The 20,691-nt window shown below is 42.5% G+C and overlaps 3 protein-coding genes and 3 non-coding genes across 9 annotated transcripts; 5 read left to right on the forward strand and 1 right to left on the reverse strand.

The window, feature by feature from the left end:
* Positions 1-3,982: 3,982 nt before the first annotated feature.
* Positions 3,983-6,705, reverse strand: LOC117897281 (cecropin-A2). 2 transcript variants are annotated; one of them, XM_034806014.1, is made up of 2 exons: positions 6,520-6,703; positions 3,983-4,064 (listed from the first exon to the last, which is right to left on the reverse strand). In XM_034806014.1, the coding sequence occupies exons 1-2, from the start codon at positions 6,616-6,618 to the stop codon at positions 3,993-3,995; spliced, it is 171 nt and encodes a 56-aa protein (XP_034661905.1). In that variant the 5' UTR covers positions 6,619-6,703; the 3' UTR covers positions 3,983-3,992. The 2 variants fall into 2 exon arrangements, with proteins under 2 accessions (XP_034661905.1, XP_034661904.1); XM_034806013.1 differs by lacking the exon at positions 3,983-4,064 and adding an exon at positions 6,272-6,460 and having other exon boundaries at positions 6,520-6,705.
* A 2,967-nt stretch (positions 6,706-9,672) lies between these two features.
* LOC117897280 (40S ribosomal protein S7) lies at positions 9,673-11,715 on the forward strand. The gene is made up of 4 exons (XM_034806011.1): positions 9,673-9,720; positions 9,994-10,161; positions 10,218-10,550; positions 11,499-11,715. The coding sequence occupies exons 2-4, from the start codon at positions 9,994-9,996 to the stop codon at positions 11,580-11,582; spliced, it is 585 nt and encodes a 194-aa protein (XP_034661902.1). The 5' UTR covers positions 9,673-9,720; the 3' UTR covers positions 11,583-11,715.
* Positions 10,778-10,921, forward strand: LOC117899829. Its single transcript, XR_004649214.1, has one exon. It is a non-coding gene; the product is annotated as a small nucleolar RNA psi18S-1377 (small nucleolar RNA).
* LOC117899830 lies at positions 10,959-11,104 on the forward strand. Its single transcript, XR_004649215.1, has one exon. It is a non-coding gene; the product is annotated as a small nucleolar RNA psi18S-1377 (small nucleolar RNA).
* LOC117899831 lies at positions 11,126-11,272 on the forward strand. Its single transcript, XR_004649216.1, has one exon. It is a non-coding gene; the product is annotated as a small nucleolar RNA psi18S-1377 (small nucleolar RNA).
* A 3,361-nt stretch (positions 11,716-15,076) lies between the features above and the next one.
* On the forward strand, positions 15,077-20,627 carry LOC117896139 (stearoyl-CoA desaturase 5). Of its 3 annotated transcripts, none has more exons than XM_034804210.1 (6): positions 15,077-15,272; positions 18,163-18,614; positions 19,359-19,489; positions 19,559-19,950; positions 20,019-20,194; positions 20,258-20,627. In XM_034804210.1, the coding sequence occupies exons 2-6, from the start codon at positions 18,188-18,190 to the stop codon at positions 20,419-20,421; spliced, it is 1,290 nt and encodes a 429-aa protein (XP_034660101.1). In that variant the 5' UTR covers positions 15,077-15,272; positions 18,163-18,187; the 3' UTR covers positions 20,422-20,627. The 3 variants fall into 3 exon arrangements, with proteins under 3 accessions (XP_034660101.1, XP_034660100.1, XP_034660102.1); XM_034804209.1 differs by having other exon boundaries at positions 15,077-15,253; XM_034804211.1 differs by lacking the exon at positions 15,077-15,272 and adding an exon at positions 15,290-15,307.
* Positions 20,628-20,691: the final 64 nt, after the last annotated feature.

Here is a 20,691-nt window from a genome sequence, read left to right on the forward strand (position 1 = left end):
CGACCAGGAGAACTTGGTGTTTGCCTCATTTCCGCTTTTAATCACCCCTGGAGCTGGACCAGAAATGGAACCAGGGAACCAGGGAAGGGACCACGACCGGGGCCCCTTTGTTCGACAGATGAGAGCGAGAGATGACAGAAATCAGAGCAAAACTAATTTCCCGTTAATGAGGGTCGCTGGCCCTGTTGCTGTTACCGCTGGTCTCCTTTCTTGGCCTTCTTTCGTCCTCTTTTTCTATCGCCTTGATTGAGATTTTTTCCCACTCACACATGTGCCTCATTAATAATTTTTTCGCCACTCGCTGCCATCTCTGAAGCTGCCCGAGATCGAGATTAATTTACGCCTCGCCAGGATTTGACGTGTGCCCGTCAGATGGAAATGCCTCTTTTCACTCTCTTTCCGAGCGAACATGGTCGGCGGATTCTTTTATCTTTGTTTTATTGCTCGTCGTGGAAAGGGCAAGGACCGGGACAGGGGTTTGGTGATGGTGATGGTGGAGGAGGAGCTGCTGAGGCGTCAAATTGTTATTAATTGAAAGTCAAAAGTTTTTTGTGTGTGCGATGCCAGTTTTAATTGGATTGCTCGCTTATCGCAATGAGAATTAATTAATGGAAAATGGGAAATATATTAATAAGAATGTGGTTGAAAACTTCTTTCAGGATGAAACATGGTATTGAAATAGCTGATGGACAGATGTACACATGTACATATGTATGTACATATGTATGTATGTACATATGTACGTATTAGGGGTTCTTTATCCATTCCAGTTTTCACCTCAGATTTATTCCCAGCTTTGAATTTGATTGCCTAATAAGTTATGCAATCTATAAGAGGACACATACATATGTACATATGATCAAGAGAACAAAGAGCGTTCAGCTCCTGGATATGCTTTACTCACTCTCATATTTATGTACATATGTATTTGGGAAATCATCTTCTGCTTCGGATTGGCAGAATGTTTAATCGCACAAGTTTCTCTGGCAGATATTCAATCAGAGCTTCAACATCCTCAGTTTCTCATATTCATATTTATAAGTGGAATTCCTCAGCCTACACTCTGGTCTGCTTATTGGTAGGCATTCGACTGGAAGCTGAGAACTATTCCAGGGATTTTATTGCCCCTGGGCGAGGAGTTATGCGCTGCCAGGACCTCATCTCAATAGCTGAGTATAATGCAACATATGTGTACGCAGAATAATAAAAAATGCCTACACTGGATTCACTGTCGATGGCGACGACAACGTCGGCGAGCCAAGCAATTTCATTTCGTTTGCCCTGAAAAGGCACCCAAAAGCGCTCCCATTGTTGTTTGTCTGTTTATTAAATTGTTGCTCCGCATCCCCGAAAGGGATGTAGAGGGGTAAAAGGTTGAAGGGGCGGGGCCACCTTTGTTAATCGTCAAGCTGGCAATAAATCTTGTACATGGCATTTTCGACGGGAATCGGAATCGGAATTGGGTATGAAATGTAATTCCCGACTTGACATTTTTCATGCTCACATGAATCCACCGCACAGATACTCACTCACACACTCATTCGTTTGTAGTAGACAAAAGAGAAAGGAAGAAGGGGTAAGATATATGTACATGCGTGCGTATGTACATATGTACATATGTATATATATTTAACTGTCGTTGATTGTTTTCCCAAATATACATAATTGTATTACAAGATATGTACATATGTACATATGTGGCATGCAAGGAGCAAGGGCTTTTTCTGAGTTTTCAAAATACTTATGTACATATGTATGTACATATGTATGTACATAAATACATTATACATGTGAATACATACATAGGTGTGGATGTACATACATATGTACATACTCGTACGATGAGGCGGATGAGTGTCGGTGATAAAATGGATTACACTAAAGTGGAGTATCCAACTAGCACGAAATCGTTAACTGTAGGGAAATCCTATAAAATTAGACCTTTCTGGTTTAGTATAATATAATATAATATAATATATAATCGCACAGATTATGGAACTTTAAATATGATAAATTGCCATACAAATGAAATCGTTGCGCTGCACACTGGTCAGAAAACATTACAAATTTTTTAAAAAAAAATTAAAAAAAAAGGATTTTTTAAAAACTTTTTTAATGAAAACATTAAACTGAAAATGTTGTGCTATGAAAAGTTATGAATTTAATACCTCTAGATTGGCTTTTTTGCACAGTGTGCGTTGAAGCCGACGGAAAACCGCATTGCTTGGCCAGGAGGGAATGCGGTAAATCTCACCCAACTGCGACTGACACCCGTGCCAGCCCACATTAATATTCCAAAGTCCCCCCGGCCAATACTTTAAAAGATATTCCCCCAACTTGACATTGAGGGTAGGCGAATTGAATTTAAATTTGCTGATTATGCTCGAGTAGTGCGAATAATGGTTATATTGAGCCATAAAAGAAATTAAGTCAAACATTATTCTTGGCTGAGTACTCTGCTTTCGCCCCCACTCTCTCGTCCTTCTGTGGGTAATATTTTAAAACAACTTTCACCACCTTTTGAGACCGGGTCGAGCGGCTCATGCTCAAATATTATTGATACATCGGCGGTCTCTCAATGGTTTGTGAACGATTTCTAAAGAGTCGCTACCGCTGCATTGCTGGAGGCGGAGCGAAGCTGTGCTCGCGGGGGGCCACACGTCCAGAAAAATTCGTACTTATTCCCCTAGAAGAAGCTGCGACGCACATTACACTTTTTCCGACATACTCTCGAGTGCTGTTCGAGGGGCTTACGGATGATTTTCCTGGATTTGCTTTATGAAATTTCCCAATTTTACAATTTTTACAATCTGCGCGACGGGCGGGCGTAAGGAGGAAATTACTCCAAGATGAGCGATTTTTGTATGTAATTTCGAAATGATTATTACTCTGAGAGGCGGAGGGCATGGGCGATGGTGGTGTGAAGAGGGGGACAGAAACACAGGGCAGAAGGTGGAGGGAAGAAATCAATGCATAAATTACAAAATACAGCCGGCAGACAAAAGCTGATCTTTATTGTTATTCAAATCATTTGGCAGCTGCTCCTGCTCCTGTCTTGCGCTGCTCCTCCTCCTGGTCCTGCTTGTCATTTGAAGTTGAGTTTTGAGGCGGCGCTGACGATAATGATTGACTGGCACATGATGCTGCTGCGCTTCGCGTCTACAATCTACTCCGTGTCGGACTAAGCTGTCAATAATTCGGAGCATGTGCTCTAGCTTTTAGCGCTTTAGAGCCTGAGGCTTCCAAACTGTCGATTTCCCAAGCGAGTTGGCCTAATCCGCTGGAGATGTCATGTAATTAGGCCGCGTCTTCTCTGCGACACTGAAGCTGTCTTTAAATTAAATTCGGATGCGGTTCCGCTTTCGATTTGGTTTGGGAGTGGGATTCTTTTTCCCCCACCCGTCATGAATTTCAAGAGCACCTCAGATTCTCATTAACTTGTTCTCATTGTTTTCCTTTTCTCCATTATATATTTTCACAGGGAGCACTGATAATGTAATGTAAACTTAGCGGTCACGTGCCGCGACCCCAGTTCATGTAAGTAAATCAAAGAAAATTACCAACAGAACACATAACATACCACACACATGGGCCAAGGGCACTCCCAGAACCCATCTCAAATTCAAGTTTCTCCTCCGCCCTGAAAAAGGTTCACAAGTGTTTTGACATTTAAACGCGTTTTGTGATCCAAATGACCACCAACAAAAGGCGGTGGGCAAGTGACATGAGGTCTATTGCCCAGGGGAGCCCTTACACTTGTGCTGTGCACTGCGAATGCTTTGGAAATCCCAGGACAACTGTGAGAACCAACCCTGGGAAACTGTAATCAACTTCGAGTTGCCAAACTGTGGGACTCACATGTAAATTTCGGGATGTAGGATAGTATGATTTCTAGTTTGATCTACGGCTATATCTCATGCTAATAAATAGGTTAAAAAATATGTTTATATTCTAAAAGGTTCAAAGGGGTTTTCATCCTCTGGCTGTCGCTACTACATTGGCGGCATGTTGAGCAATTCCCACAACTTGAATGGTGGCATCTCGGTGTGCTGGCCAACGCGTTCCTAAATAGAATAATACGAGCATCCGTTAGATTCTAACGATTTATTGACCAGCGTCTTAAGTCACAAGTCTTTTTCCCAGTTTCTCCAGCCAAAAGGTGCTGCAAATGCTGCTGATGTGACTATTTTTGTATGCGTTGGGAGGCTGCTGATTTGCCTGAAACGACTGTTCCGGGGAATTTCTCTACTAGACAAGAAAGACAACAACCAGATTCGACGGATACTGTGAATCCCCGATCAGAACAGGAAACATCATAGCGTGGTGTTTGGCCAACTGCTGATACGAGCTTTATTGGATTGATACTCGTACACCGGGAAGAGCGGGAATTCACACAGAGAGACCTCATACACAACTGTACATGGTCTATGCGAGGAGATGTCCCTGGCTCGGGCGTACCGGGCGGACCTTCATTCACATATCAACCACCAAAAATGTAACTTTAATTTCAACCAAAAAAACCAACAACAACAACTGCAAGAAAAATTATGAGGGGGCAGACAATAGACTCGAAGCAAAGACAACAAATGAATTAAATCAGTAAGGGAGGCACAAACACAACACACACACTCACACAAACACAGCAAGTCAGATGTGGTAGAGGGTAGGATGATATGCGCCTTGTCAGGATATGCCACTAATTTCCTTAACAAGTAAAAACGCTTTATTCATCTTGGGCCTTGACTTTGCCTTACACTCTTATGCCACATAACAGACTCTGCTACTGCTGCTTCTGATGCTCCTTTCCGGTTCTGTTGCCTCACAAAATGTAAATAAAACCGCTCGAATTAACCGCTGAGTGACAGCTACAAGTGGCAGGAGACTTGCCACAAGGAGGAGACACAAAAGGAGTGGGATAGCGAAACAGAGTTCTGTGTCATAACTGCCACTGCTTGTCCTTAGACAAGTTGCTTAAGTCCACAGCAGCGTAAGTAAGTCGGTAAATACCGCAACTGGTTCCTGGATATAGTCAAGTCGAAGAGCGATCCCAAAAGCCCAGTAAACTTCAGTTGTAAAAGAAAACTTGGAGACTATTCTTGACTTGAGCTTGACAAATTAAGGGGAAAGTTCGAATACATAGCAGAAGGAAGAACGAAAAACAAAAAATACTTACCAATGTTAAGGAAGCGTCACCGATGACGAAGACATTGACTTGGGCTTTGGTTATCATCCTCCACTTATTCGTCATAAAGATGATTGTCAGTCTACCTGGAGACAATGGATGGCTGTGTCAATGTTTGAACATCTTGCCCTTGCTTAACTGAGAGGGAAGCAATTGCAATCGGGGGAACTTTTTGCCTCAGTCAGCCCTCACCAGAGCGGGTCCAGGGCACCATAACATATTGATAAAGCAGAGACGCGCTGATAAAAAAAAAGCCACAACTGAGAGCGCATTTATGAATTGCTCGTTCCCCTTTTCCACTGATCACAGTATGCATGTATGTATGTACATATGTATGTACTATGACCAATTCCATTCATTAATGGAATCATATGTACATAGTATGTACATATGTTGCTCTATTTATTCTTCCGTACATATTTTTTCTTCATTCGGATGTGGTTCTTGTTCAAACCATAATTCTGCCATTGATTTTAGGTATATTATTAATCATATTTGTGAGTTTCAATTAAATGCATTTTATTTACTTAGGTCACAGAATTAGGTTTATGAAAATAGATCAATTATTTTGAAGTTAAACTGCTGGTCTGAAGAGTCTCTCTCCATCCCAAATTTTATATAGCGTCTTCAGCTTCAAGCCATGCCGATAAACTGCTGTGTTCTGTCTGACGAAAATGTACACGAGAGCGATCCGATTCAGAGTAGAAAACTGGACTTACTAAATATGGCATCTGAAAATAGGTTATTGGACGAGTTCGTTAACTTTTTCTTTCAGACGAACATTTTAGTTGGATATCTACGTAACAGGCAAATAAAACTGTCTCGGAACGCATAAGGCACGTTAGTGTACTAGTGTGCGCTAATGTACAAAGAAAACACGCCGATATATATTGGACAGTAAAACGTATAGAATAACGAATACTCTTCTGTAAACCCCGATATATACATACATAGATAGAAGTATGTATACATAGAAGAAAACCATATACACACATACCCTTCATAAACCACACACCGAAAGGGCCAAAGCATTTGAATAGGAATTTTTTTTACATGTAGAACACATATTGAATAAACACTCGAAAATTGGGAAGCATTAAATGGATTGCTTCAATGTTAAATGTGTAACTTTACTTAGGTTAAGGAATACATTTTAATAACAAAATTATTTGTAATTAGGGGACCTTAGCCTTTAGCTGTGGCTGCCACATTGGCTGCTTGTTGAGCAATGCCCAGTCCCTGGATGGTGGCATCCCTAGTGTGCTGGCCCACTCGTTCCTGTCAATAATGTTATGGTTTAGATTATAAAAAAATTGTATATTATGCAAGCGTCTTACTATTTTCTTGCCAATTTTCTTTAGCCAACCGGCATCCGACTGTCCCACCCCGATGGCCAGGATAATGGCAACGAAGAAGAAGATCGTGTAGAAGTTCATGATGAAATTTTCGAAATATATTTCTTGCGTTGTAAAAAGCAAGATGCGCTGATGGATATGTTGTCTTTGGAGTTAACTGAACGTCTGATGTTCTTTCCAGTCAATCTACTGATCTTATATAGGGCGCTCCGTCATGCCGTCAGCTCCAAGCGATGCGGTGCTGATAAGGTGCGAACGGGGGTTTGTCTAGCAAAAAAGTACACGAGACCGAATCGGATCGGAATCACCGTCGATATGTACATACATACCTATGTACATACATGTGTACATAAGTACATAGCTGTGGCGATATGCAATTTTTCTGTTATTCATTTCTAGATAAAACTGGAAAAGGGGAAAAATGGCCGGGAATTCAAATGCTAGTTCAAACCAATTAGATAAAGAGGATAGAGATAGAGGTGTATACATACATATGTACATTTGTAGATGTATTTACAATTATTCCAAACAATTAGATACAGGAGCTTATTAAGCTCCAAGAGTGTTTCCGAGCTATAAACCACAGTTATAAACATACATATGTGTATGTATTTAGAATATAAATAACCCATATATTTTATGGTTAAAAATACAGGAGAATCACTTTTGCTGAATTTTTTTGTTTAGATGGGAAAAGGGATAGGTCTACATATGTATGTATGTATGTACATACATTTTGATCGATTTTACTGATTAGCCAGCTTTTCTGTATATACTCGTATGTTCATATGAATACAATTTGTGTATGTATGTACTTGTTGTTATTTTGGTAGATCGCCCGTGTGTGACTTAAATTGTATATTTATTATGAACAGTGCTGTTATGAAATAGTTTAAGTTTCAGACTTTGGAAACATTCCAAGAAAAGGAAGTCGTGAAAATCAGACAATCTTGTGGAGAATTGATTGATACATCGGATAAAGTTATAGTTTTAGCGCTGAAACTCCTAACTAGCTATTAATATCAAATAGAAGATCAAACTCGAGGAATAATGCTTGTATAATATACAATGTACATGTAAGTGTGAACGTTTATTATTGTTTATTATTTATTTATTGTATATTTCTGTGCTCAATATCGAACCGCAAAAATATGGATAGAGAGGAGAATATCTTGTTCTCTCTCTGCTGACCTAATCCTCTCTTTGGCATGTGAACGCAATGTTTGGCAAGCAGGTAAAAGGGGCGAACTTTTCCAAGCCCCACCTCTTTCGCACCTGTTGAAACGATCCCTAATGGTGCATGCGAGAGCGTCTGGCAAGAGAGGATTTCCCTGGAAAATTTCCTTCGGTGTAATTTACCTGGCGCCACTGGAAATTTTGTGACGTGTTTACCTGTTGTCGACACCTCCCTTGCTTTGTTAAGATAGTTTGAAAGCCCGCTAATATAGCTAAATTCCACTAATGAACAATGAACATCTAAATATAAAATAAAATATATTAATATTGACTATAGAAAATATATGGTTTATGGTATTTATTTATTTATTAATGAGTGAAGGGTATAAAAGTTGTGACGCGTAAGAAGCGTTTCACGAGCGTCCCTTCTCGTTGCGTTTGTGTTTGAAGACGCACGCAAAACGGTACCCCGAAATACATTCGCATTGGTACGAATCACTGTAATATGCATGTACATAAGTGAGCGGCACCGCCGCGCCGTTTTTACGTTTGTGTTTGAAGACGCACGCAAAACGGTACCCCAAAATACATTCGTATTGGTACGAATCACTGTAACATCCGTGTACGTGAGCGGCAGCGCCGCGGCAGAGCCTTGTCCCATGCACTATAGATAGATAATAGATAAGGCCGTGCCGAGCCCTGGTCTGGAGGGAACTGTGCAATCTATCTGTCCCAAAAGCGATGGTGTAAAGATCCACTAGTTTTAGCCTAAATCGGTCAGAGTCTGTCAGAGTCCCTTTCAGTAAAACAATAGAATTTCTTTATCGCTTTTGTTGTGCGCGCCATTTTTCAAAATATTCAATGTTATCAGTTAATATACATGTCTTTTTTAATAATTTACATGCATTTACATACTGTAGAGAAAGCTCCATTGCTTCCAGAAGGGCGATTTTAATGAAAAATTCACATACAAATTTGTAAAATATAAGGTCATAAGGTATACAAACTAATAAAAATGAGTCCTTACAATACGTCAAATTGCTCCTTTAAACGGATTAAACTATTATTCAAGTGGTGAAAGTCTTTGCAAGCTAGTAATATGAAATAGAACATCAAAATCGTGGAATGGCATTTAAGACTACGGTATATTTACGGTATATTTTGAAGATTCAATGGTATATTTTGCTATATTTACGAGGCCCGGTATATTTTATCGATAATTTCGCGGTCACACTGTTGCTCCGCTTCTAGGGCTGTCAAATATTTAAAAAAAATCAAATCGATGATATATTTTTCTTGGAAAAAATATCAAAATTATATGATATGTATCTATGCAAGAATATCGATATACTTGAAATAAATAGTTCCCATTAAAGGCGGGTATCCAGCATCACAAAGAAATCTAGCCAAATTGAAATTCAAAGTGAAAATACAAGAGTATTAATAGTAAATAATTAATTTATTAAGTTCAGTAAAATGATTTAATTTTCAAGGAGAAGTACTTTTTTGACTTCGACAATTTATTTCGACTCTCTTTCACGTTTTTGCGCACAGTTGTTGACTCCATTTCGCAAACTACACTCCAGAAATAATTGTCTACCTTGTGTACAAGCTGTTCTCTCAGTCCACACACGCATTTTGTATCGATATATCGACAAGAATCTGTGGATTTTGTCAACGTTGCTGGATAATCAAGAAACTCATCGTCGTGCGACCATCCAATATCGCGTCAGCGATTAAATACCAAAAAAAAAAAATCAAGAAACAAAAAGTCTAACCAACAATTTTTGGCGGTTTTTTTATATGAAGTTTGGCAGGAATTTTTTGTTTTTGTGGGGCTGGATACCCGCCTCTAGGTACCAAACATAAAATATCAAAAAATATCGCAACAAAATATCACGATATAAATATATTTTTATTTTGCTAAGATATCGATATATTGATTTTTTTGATATATTTTGACAGTCCTATCGTCAACTTCCTTTTCCGTCAAAATAGTCGACAAAGGTGGTAACATTTTGTTTTAAAAACCAACGAAAAAAGGGAAAATTTGCAAGATACGCAACGCAGTGTCTCAAAATAATGAGACGAAAAAGTAGCCTACGGAATTCTGCGGGGAGATAAAACAAAAAGCGAGTGAAATTGTCTGAAAATGTAGCCGATGCACGGCGATGAGAAAAATCAATTGAGAGGACTGAAGCGGCTTTTCGTATACTGCGTTGCGAGGATGCGAATGTTTGAATTGTTTACTCATTGAGTTTGCATGGTGTCCATTTGCAGATGGCTATCGGCTCCAAGATTATTAAGCCCGGCGGCGCGGACCCCGATGATTTCGAGAAGTCGATTGCCCAGGCTCTGGTTGAGCTTGAGGCCAACAGCGACCTGAAGCCCTACCTGCGCGATTTGCACATCACCCGTGCGCGCGAGATTGAGTTTGGCAGCAAGAAGGTGAGTTCATGGATATTTTTGATGTGTTACTGTGGCTCACTTGTTTTCGTCTGCAGGCCGTCATCATCTACGTGCCCATTCCCCAGCAGAAGGTGTTCCAGAAGATCCAAATCATTCTGGTCCGCGAGTTGGAGAAGAAGTTTTCCGGCAAGCATGTCGTAGTCATTGGAGAGCGCAAGATTCTGCCCAAGCCCACACGCAAGGCACGCAATCCCCTGAAACAAAAGCGTCCACGCTCTCGTACCCTTACGGCTGTGTACGATGCCATTCTGGAGGATCTGGTCTTCCCTGCCGAGATCGTTGGAAAGCGCATCCGCGTCAAGCTGGACGGCTCCCAGCTGGTTAAGGTGCACTTGGACAAGAACCAACAGACCACCATCGAACACAAAGTGAGTTTAAAGTCAAGAAGAAGAGGTCTTAATACTATCAGTGCTATTTTGTGATCCATGTGGTACCATTACATCTTCGTCCCCGTGTTTTTTGCAACGCGTTTTTCAAGCGTTGTGATCGTCAAAGGGGACGCATATCACCAAGTGCCAATAACTCGTTATTGTATGCCATAGACGCGTTTGCAGGCTTGCATCTCCATATATTGGCGACACCTTGATACCCTCTACCGTTCTTGTGTTATTCGCTGGGCTTGCCTTCTTGTCCAGCGATTGTCAAACAGAACGAACATTAATCCTATGCAACTACTCACTCCACAATGATTAGCCGACAATAGCCCAGGCTGCATCATTACTAAATGTTTGCGACATGTTTATAACTCTACCGTGTCAACTAGTTCCTTAGATCAACCGTTCTTGTGTTATTCGCTGGACTCGCCTTCTAGTCCAGTGATTGTCAAACGGAACGTACAGTAAACTCAAAAGCATCTACACACTCCACAATGGAAAGCCGACTATAACCAAGGCTTCATCATTACTAAATGTTTGCTACAGAATATCTGCCCATGGACTGTCCACCGTTCTTGTGTTATTCGCTGAATGCACATCTTAGCCCAGTGATTGTCAAACAGAACGCACATTGAAGACCAGTTATCTACTTTCACTCCACAGTGTTGTGTCCATTATGTCCAGGACTACTACATTACTATTAACATGCCACAACACCACACACAATGCTCACTGATTACCGCCCATTTGCCTCCCGAGCACCGTTTTATTCCTGGTGCCTTGGGACTTCCTATATTGGCGGAAGAGTAATCCAGCCTTTCGTGCGTATTCCTTCGATGCAGTATATCCTGCCGCAGCGAGGAGCACGTTGACTGGACAATTAATTAAGTAACCCCATTATGAATAAAACTAATCTGGAATCTATTCTCCTGCTTCCTCCAGGTTGATACGTTCACATCGGTCTACAAGAAGCTGACTGGCCGCGATGTTACCTTCGAATTCCCCGACAATTACCTGAATGTCTAGAGTGTGTTCGTCGCTGTCGCGCTGTTTCGGTTCATCATAAGAAAGTTATAGAAATTCTGTCGTACAGAATATTAATTTTTTACATGAGCTGGAGAACGTAACGTGAAATAAAAAATTAAACACCTAAAACTAAGCAAATCCCAATTAACAGAAATTCTCTATGCTGTAATTAATCACTTTTAGCACTAGCTGTTGTAATAATTATTAAGATTAGATAGAGCCCAAGCCATTCCATTTATAACCCCCTCGTCACGTCATACCCTGCGATGTGGAACATTTTAAGCGAAGCCATTGAAGGAATAATTTACTCCTGTGGCTCAATAGGGGGTGGTGGCGTATGACATGCCGTTTTTATACTTTTATAGGATTGCCTCGGTAACTTTTACCACTCGCACAGATGCATGTGCAAAGAGGTTATCTTGTGCGGATTTTTTTTTCAATTGTTCCCAGAGAATCGACTTTCATCTGGTCGAACATGACACCTAAAGGGTTGGAACGCAACTTTGTTATCGTTATATTTTAGAGTTGACTGAATACGGCACATAAGCTTTTAAAAGCTCTGTGCTGTGGCACAAAAACAGGCTGTGGATTGTAGCAGTCTTAGCCTTTCATGGATATACGCTGATAAAATGGATAAAATTGTTCTTTTAAGACCTAACATGCATAGCTAAAAACTGACGAATTAGTATTTAACATTTGCGCTGGATGACTCCAAGCCGGAATTTTTACAACCATAAGATGCATTTTTCAACTAATGTCGATCCTAGGTCGCACTGATGTTTAGTTTTATATGCCAGCTGTGGACTGTGGGACTGATTGCAGTTTTGAAATGAAATTAGAACCACAAAATCACGCAATTCAACAAATTCGAAACTTTATACGAGGAACTGAGGGGTAGGTGCACGAACAGGACGTGGACGTGGACGTGGACATGAACATGAACATGGAACGGCTTTAAGGTCGAGGCAACGAACTAGAAACAATAGTTTTTGGCCACAACACGAGCTCCATTTCGATTTTAGGGCGCAGACAAATTACTGTTTTTGTGCTCGGTATGTCTGTTATTTGGCCAATGAGTGGGAATTCCAAGAGGGAGTTCTTGTGGTATGGTGTTTGATTCGATGGCGACGTCGAGACAGGTGGCTTATTGACGGGTTGCCGCCGGAGAGAGGCCATGCCTGTATTGGCGATTCTATCTAAATGACGCCGCTGGGTCATCTAATATTGATGCTTCCTAATCGTGGTTCTTTGGAAAGTAATACTTGGGTAATTCAGCCTTGGTTATGCATGCAACTGTTTTTATCCAACTTTATTTCGTTCTTTAATTAAAACGCTCGTCTCAAGGAAGTGTTGCAGGGGCACTTTGTATGTTAATGTCATTGGGCATGTGCTTGGAAGAAAAATGTTTATGACAGTCGCAGTTCGGATTTTTTCTCCCATCGGGGTTTCTGTGGGACTCAAAGTTGGCTGCCCTTTTGACAAATTATGTCATCCCCTGATGCCATTTCTTCAGCTTCAAGTGGCGTCGCTAGGCTGAGTCACGATTCGATTCAAAGTTACCCTTGGCATTGAATAACTTACATTTTCTTCGCTGACTGCTGCTTTAATCAGCAACAAGTATTTTGGCAGCTATCAGTACGGTGCAGTGTAGCCAAATGTACGCTATGGAAATATGAGATTAGAAATAAGCTATCAAAACGTACATATCTGTCCATCACCCTCAAACTACTCCAATGTCTACACTTTCATAAAGGGACAGGACGGGAAAGGTGCTAAACTCTCCATGTAATCAGTTGCGTATTCGCACACCCATGAGTTGCTGTTCTACGATGACTCCGGCATGCCCGACAGTTGCTGATAAGCTTCCCATAAACCTTAAACCACCAAAGAGAACTCTTACATACATACATGCATACATATGTACATAGCTACACACATACTTACACTTCGTGAGAGTGTGGCCATGCGTTTGAACATTGATGATCACACAAGTACCGTCCAGAGGTTATTTCTCTGTCGCAGTGAGTTTTCTATATTTATCCAGTAGTACCGCAGAGATGATTGTCGACATATTCGTACTATATACATATATCAATATTCCTGGGTGGGAGACGGATCCGCAGAATATTTGGGCAAAGAGAGAGATTATTCCAAGCTATCACCTGGGAAGCCATTTTAGTGGCCACTCAAAGCGTACTTAATATATTGCGGGATGTGATAAAGTCAGCATTCGGTTGCCACACAGCTCCAAACGAGTTTTTCTCTTTCTATTACTCTTTTTCCACGCATGTGGCTCTGCTCCCTCCCTCCCTCCCACTTATTCCTATCGTGGAAAACAAAAATGGGAAGCAAATAGGCAGAACTGGCAGATAAAAGCGACAGCGCGATAATGATGCGATAGTGGATGGTTGAAGGGGGAGAGAAGCAACAAAAAAAAGACAGACGTTGCGAGAGAAATGCGCTCTCTCAAAAAGTGGGTTAGTAAGCATCGGCTCTGGGAACTTGGCCGATATTTAAGAGCTTTGGGATCTCACACGATGACGAAATGCCTCCCCACATACACACATGCCACAGCCGGCTTTAGTGTATGAGACTGTGCTGGCTCTGCCATCGTCTACGCCGCGTCGTGCCGCCTTCGTGGTTAGTGCTGACACCTACATATGTACTCATATTCGAGTACCCTTCAGCAATAGAGATGGATTCCCTTTTGCAGTGCCCCAGAGGAGTAAGTTGGCATACCATAACATTATGATGCTACAATGTTGACATTGGAATCGGTGACCAATTAATCAGACTGCCTATACACCCCACGGCGCTAATTTATTACTGAAAAAGTGTATCTACTATTCGACCACGGGAGGGTTCTTTTGTTTTATGGTTTCTTATGGAAAGCATTGACTTTGAACTACGCTGCCAAGGTATATGAAGAAATTTGTAGGTTAGGTAGAAATTTTAAATTAGTTCGCATAGTTATGTACACAATCATATGTACATCTACATATGTATGTATATGTATAAATGTATATTTGGGAGAGAGCCCGGCATATGTGCATATGTATATGTATGTACATATGTGACTCTCTTACCTTCCAATTAATATACTTTATGCTTTGCGATTGTGTTGTTTGTGTAATGTTTACGGAATGTGTGAGCACAACAGAGAATGATAAACAACATGAAGGAACGAACGCGTTAACGTTCGTGGGTTTAAGGAGAGAAGAGGGTAAGGCATGGCAAAATGGTAGATAATAACTGTAGACGCAGCCGCACCCGCAGCCATGGCCGCGTGCTAGAGAGCTGAGAGAGGGAGCGACGCGACTTCCACCAACAAATAAAGTAAAATAATTGAATGGTCTTCACTGCTCCTCCGCGGTCGCGTCGAAGCTAGCGTCGCGCTACTATAGGGGCCCAGAACTATCGGTGGCAGCGGCAGCGACAGCGACGCCGACAGCGCCAGCCCCGGCTCTTGGATGTAAATGTCGACGTTGGGGCGTTGTTAGTCATTTCGGTTCGTTCGTTCGCTTGGTCAACACATTCCCACAGCAGAGAATCTGAGAATCGAGAAACGCGCCGCCACCGCTGCGTATCAGTCCTAACGGTAGTTCCGAAACTTCCTCCGCTTCGTGCTATAGCTGTCTGAGTTCCAGTTGCAATCAACAGTCCAAAACCAAGTACGTGGAGTAGTGTCAGATATCGGTGCAAAGTTTCTCCGCAATCTCGTAACCGTAAGCTATTTTTAAGAACTTGGGAAAATGTGTGCCTGACGTCAGCGCGTACTAATCGCGGGAGCAGCATAATCTTCGACATTGGAACCCAATTAATCATTCGCGTCGCAATTTCTACTCCCACTCGTTTTTCCACTGTCGACTCTTCACCCCCTTTGATCCAGCTCACATGCAAATTGTAACCCAATTGTTTGCTCATTTCTGTCATTACCGGCGTCAATTAAAGGCGGGTGGGAGTACGGTGGATGCCGGGGGTCGGGAGGATAGTCAACCGACCGAATAACATGCACATACCGCGACCACCTGCCCCAGGTGTTGGCTCTAGGACTGTATACACACATTATCCCTGATGATTTGATTGCCGCCCCGACACGCGCTGACCCACATCAATAACCAACCAACAGAAAAACCCAGCAGCGCGCACCAACCCATATAGGACTGTCTACAGGAAGGGGTCCCGACCTACATACATACATATGTACATATGTATATTAGTCCTTGAGCTCCACAGAGTGTGAGATATAGAATTGTTCAATTGTAACTGTGAACTCCTAGGAATTTCCCAGGAATTTTATGTAAGTCACTTCCCAGTATCGGTACTTATCCTCATCGCGCGTTTGAGACCGGCATAAACCTTCCACCAACTGCTGCTTTGAGAGATCTTTCCTGAATTATCTTGAGATAGCGAATGTCGAATGGGGGTTTCAATTGCCCCACAACTATGTGTGCTCTGCCATTAAAAGCTCCAATTAAAGGTGGCAGGCAGCTGCTGCGCGGCAAGAAGTGAAAATACCTTATCGGAAGGTTGGTGGGGAGCGGGGAAGGTTTCTCTCAGCGAGATGAAAGCTCGACCCGTCGTCAAGTTTCCAATTTGGTCTGGGCATGGAAAATTTCAAATAAAATTTGGCATTGCGGCATTAAAATTACTTGGAAGTGGAGGGCGGGCGAATAGTTGGCGATACGGCGACGTGCGGGCCATCAGGCAATTAGCCATGTTTGAAAAGTCGCCCGTCCATGGCAAGAATAACAAAAAACTAAGCAGAATTTTTCGATGGGCGGTCAGCTTTATCGCAAACATCGCCAGAAAAAACACTCCAGACTGAATTGAACTGAACGAACGAACGAACGAACAAAATAAATTCGGAGAAGCACAAAGCGGCCGGCGTCTTGTAGGGCTGGCGATGGCGGTATTTATTTTTTATTATTATTTATTATTGGGCCAAATGGATTGTATAATTTTCTTATGTGCTTTTATGGGCTGCACTGCGTTGCCAGGGTGTCGAACGAAACGAATGAATCGAAATTGGGGAAATACCATTTATTATATGTATGTATGTATGTATGTACATATGTATGTACATATGTATGTATGTACAAATTTTTGTATTCTCGCCTCAGACTTTGCTTCGTCAATGACAGTCGCGTGCTCTCAGTTCATGATAATATTGATCAATTCTGCTACTGTCTCTCGTTCTTATTCTCATATTAATTTTACTCCGGTCCCTCTATATCAAATTAGCGTGCGTGGCTACATTTTCTAATTAAAAGTCGAAGGCAAAACGGGGCGTGTTTGCTTATTCTCAATTCCCTCCCTAGGGCCCCATGTTTTATCAATATGTAAATTGCGAGAAAAGAGCCGCCGCCCCCTCGCCTGCGACTCTCAGGAACAATCTTATCGCTGGGCTGCGGGAATTGCTAGTTACGTAATGGGTCTGTTCTTGAACTCTACAATTACTCATCCCGATTTGGACACCTGGGTCGGCCAGACTGTTTATGAATCATGGGGAACAATAATCTCAGTAAGGAACATCGGCAGCAATCAATGATTTCTTATCGGAGCACCCGAAATATTGAATGAAATGGGTGGGTAAAAGTAGGCCAGGTGTCCAGGTGCTTATCAGCAGAGCCACAAGTCCCTCTAGCCGAGACACGCACGCGAAATGGATCGACCTCTCATACTCGTACACTCCCAAGACCCAAAAATTAGTAGATAAAAATATTTCGAATGTTTGTCTGGCTGTCATCGTCGGGTTATACCCCGGTAATAGAAAAGCGAAAGATTATTATAAATATGTGTTTGTCTAAAAATAGACATTCATCTCTTATTGGTATCACACGATTAACTTTAGTTTGCAGAAAATCGGATAATAATTACCCACAGCATCAAGTAAATAATAAAAGAGTATCTTTCTTTTCGTGGGAGAACGCGTTGTATGTTTGTTTAAGTTACATGTACATACATACAATTAATGCAAATAATCATGAGCAACTGGAATATCATCAGTTGCCAGAAACCCCAGAAGTTCGGATAGTGTCGATGATAAGGCGGAATCTTTCACTGATATGCCACACAAGGTGTTGGTTCTCAGGTTGCACATCCATCAGAGCCGTGCGCAGATCCACCTGCATGATGACTCAGTGCTGTGGTGGGTTCAGCATTGATTCCTCCTACGGCCTTATTTTGGTTGTGTAGTTTGTTTATTTTGTTTGGCTAGATACCCGTATAGTGGTTGAGCCCAACTAGCAATTGAGTGATAGCAACAAGGCACTTGGTCGGCGATAAGCCCGAGGTAAAACTCGACAGACATCGTATTAGACAGACGCACTTGGCAGTGGCCAACGAATAAAGAGGAAATGTTAACAATTAAAACAAACAGAGCAGCTCACTCCGTCGGTAGGTAGCAGCCGCGGGTGGAGCACATGAGTCTTGCTGCGAATTTCACACCAATTACAGCCTTAATTTTATCAAATGCCTGTTAATAGTGGCGATTATAAGCGTCCTAAACTTCAATTAGCGGGACTCTATGGATTCAGTCTGAATACTTATTCATCGAAAATCGGATCTCTCATTGCAGCCTATCTCCGATCACTGTTTACATCATGTGCCTTTCCTCGCCATCACAAGCTCCCGACCAGAGCCAGGCAACCGAGAGCCGATGCAACGGATCCTGCAGCCTGGACAAGAATGGGAATCGCAGCAGCAGCACCACCTCTAGCAGCAGTATTATTAACGGAGAGCTGAAGAAAAGAGGCCATTCCACAGTGGCTAGACAGACCAAAGTGCCTGAGAGAGAGCTAGACGATAATTTAGGTTATAAGGAGGAGAACGCCGTGTACAAGGAGAATGCCGTGAAGGGAAATAGGGAGTCGGAGCAGCCTCAGCTATTTCAGGATCCTGAGAAAGAGGAGGAGGTCTACAAGCCACAAATCAGATGGCCCGATCTGGGGGCCCAGACCTTCCTGCACGTCGGGGCACTCTACGGCGTCTACTTGCTCTTCTATGCCAAGTTTTACACATTCCTATGGGGTGAGTATCCATTGTCCTTCACACTCTCCTGCATGGTGTCCCTTTTAGGCATCAAGATATATGACTAACAAGGGCAACAAATGAGTTTGTGCCTCGACCGATCGCCCGTAGTTCATAATTACTTGAGGCAAGAAGCAAACAATATATTAGTTATTTGGTACGCAGCGCTTCTGGCTCGCCAGTTGTTTTTATCTTGGCCATGTTAGACTTATTGAGAGTAGGTTATGCAATTTATTCATTTAATTTTGAAGCTTTGAGTAGAGGTCAGCGAGGAGCTGATGATGAACCTTAGAGTAGACTTCGAATCTAGAAGATGGTACATAAGCCTTAGGACTGATAAAGTGTTTCTTCCTAACAGTAGGGAAGGGTATATTTGATCTATATTTAACAGTAGAAGAATGAACTTTGACTAGAGGCAATTAAACTTAAACGAACGCTTCAATTGCCAGCGTCAAACAATTTCGGAAAATAATCGAAATAAGAGAGCGATTTCCAAATGGGTAGAGGCGACATCTAGGCCACCCCAAAGAACAGAGAATAGATATATTTAGTATTGTATCATGCGGTGAGCAAATCATGCGATGCAGAGTCAACAGAGGGAACTATTTAGATACCTACACACGTATGTACATATGTATGTATGTCTATGTCATCTGCCATATGCAGATGGGAGTGAGTGTGTGTATATAAATATATGTACATATAGACAATAACATTCGTCTGTGCTCTTCCTCCCTCATTCAGTGGTTGTCACCATCTGGGTATCGGGCATTGGAATCACGGCGGGTGCGCATCGTCTGTGGTCGCACAAATCCTACACGGCGTCCTGGGGTCTACGTGTTCTGCTCGCCTTCGCCTTCTCCATAGCCGGACAGGTAAGTAGATCGTGAAAGGATCTCTGATGGCGAGAAAATGTGCTGATAGTCCTCTCATTTCTCCTACAGCGAGATGCCTACACATGGGCACTGGATCATAGGATACACCATAAGTTCTCGGAGACGGACGCAGATCCTCACAACGCGAAGCGCGGCTTCTTTTTCGCTCACGTGGGCTGGTTGTTCCTCACCCCCCACCCGAAGGTGGTGGCCAAGCGGAAGGTAATCGACATGTCGGATCTGGAGGCCGACGCTGTCTGCATGTTCCAGAGGAAGTATTACATTCCACTGTTTGCCCTCTGCTCGATCATTCTGCCCGTGGGCGTGCCATGGTACTTCTGGGGCGAGAGCCTCTGGATGTCCTTCTGGATCAATTTCAACATGAGATTCACTTGGACCCTCAACGTGGCCTTTTTCGTGAACAGCGTAGCCCACATGTATGGCAACAGGCCATACGATAAGTAAGAACATACGGCAACGAAACCCTAAAAACATTTCCTACATTTCCTTTTTGCTCTCCTTTCTTCAGGAACATCATGTCCGTAGAGGCGCCCATCGTCTCATTACTGGCCATGGGAGAGGGATGGCACAACTACCACCATGTGTTCCCCTGGGACTACAAGACGGGCGAATTCGGCAACTACAGCCTAAATGTGACCACGGGATTTATTGACTTTTGCGCACGCCTCGGTTTAGCTAGTGGACGTAGGTTATGACTTGTTATCTTTGTGATATTCATCTAATTCCCTTAATCTAATCCCTGAATAGGCAAAGTTGTTTCCCCTGATATGGTCAAGCGACGCGCGGCCAAGTGTGGGGATGGCACACGTTTCCTTGACGACGAGTTCGCCCACAAGGATCAGGTTTGGGGTTTCGGAGACAAGGACTTGCCGCGAGAGGATATCGCTGAGCTGGCCAAGATGCAGAATTGAGGATTAAAGCTATGGCACTGTATTATCTTTTCAGCCTGTGGTTACAATAGTTTTAAGTTCAAGTGGCACCCGTCGCCTCGTCCTCAGCGTCATAACAATCCACGGACCCATCCCATCAAACCCTTTCCAAACACAAGCTCGACGTTGCTTTCGTTACTTACCCACTAGTACTTGGGTCAATAAACTATATTTTGTATTAAACCAAACTGTGCGTACTGCCCTCTCTCCACTCGACTGTGCGCTTTTCAAGGTATTGGTCTTGGGGGAATT

The sequence above is a fragment of the Drosophila subobscura genome, chromosome O (assembly GCF_008121235.1).
Source record: "Drosophila subobscura isolate 14011-0131.10 chromosome O, UCBerk_Dsub_1.0, whole genome shotgun sequence".
Taxonomy (NCBI): Eukaryota; Metazoa; Arthropoda; class Insecta; order Diptera; family Drosophilidae; genus Drosophila; species Drosophila subobscura.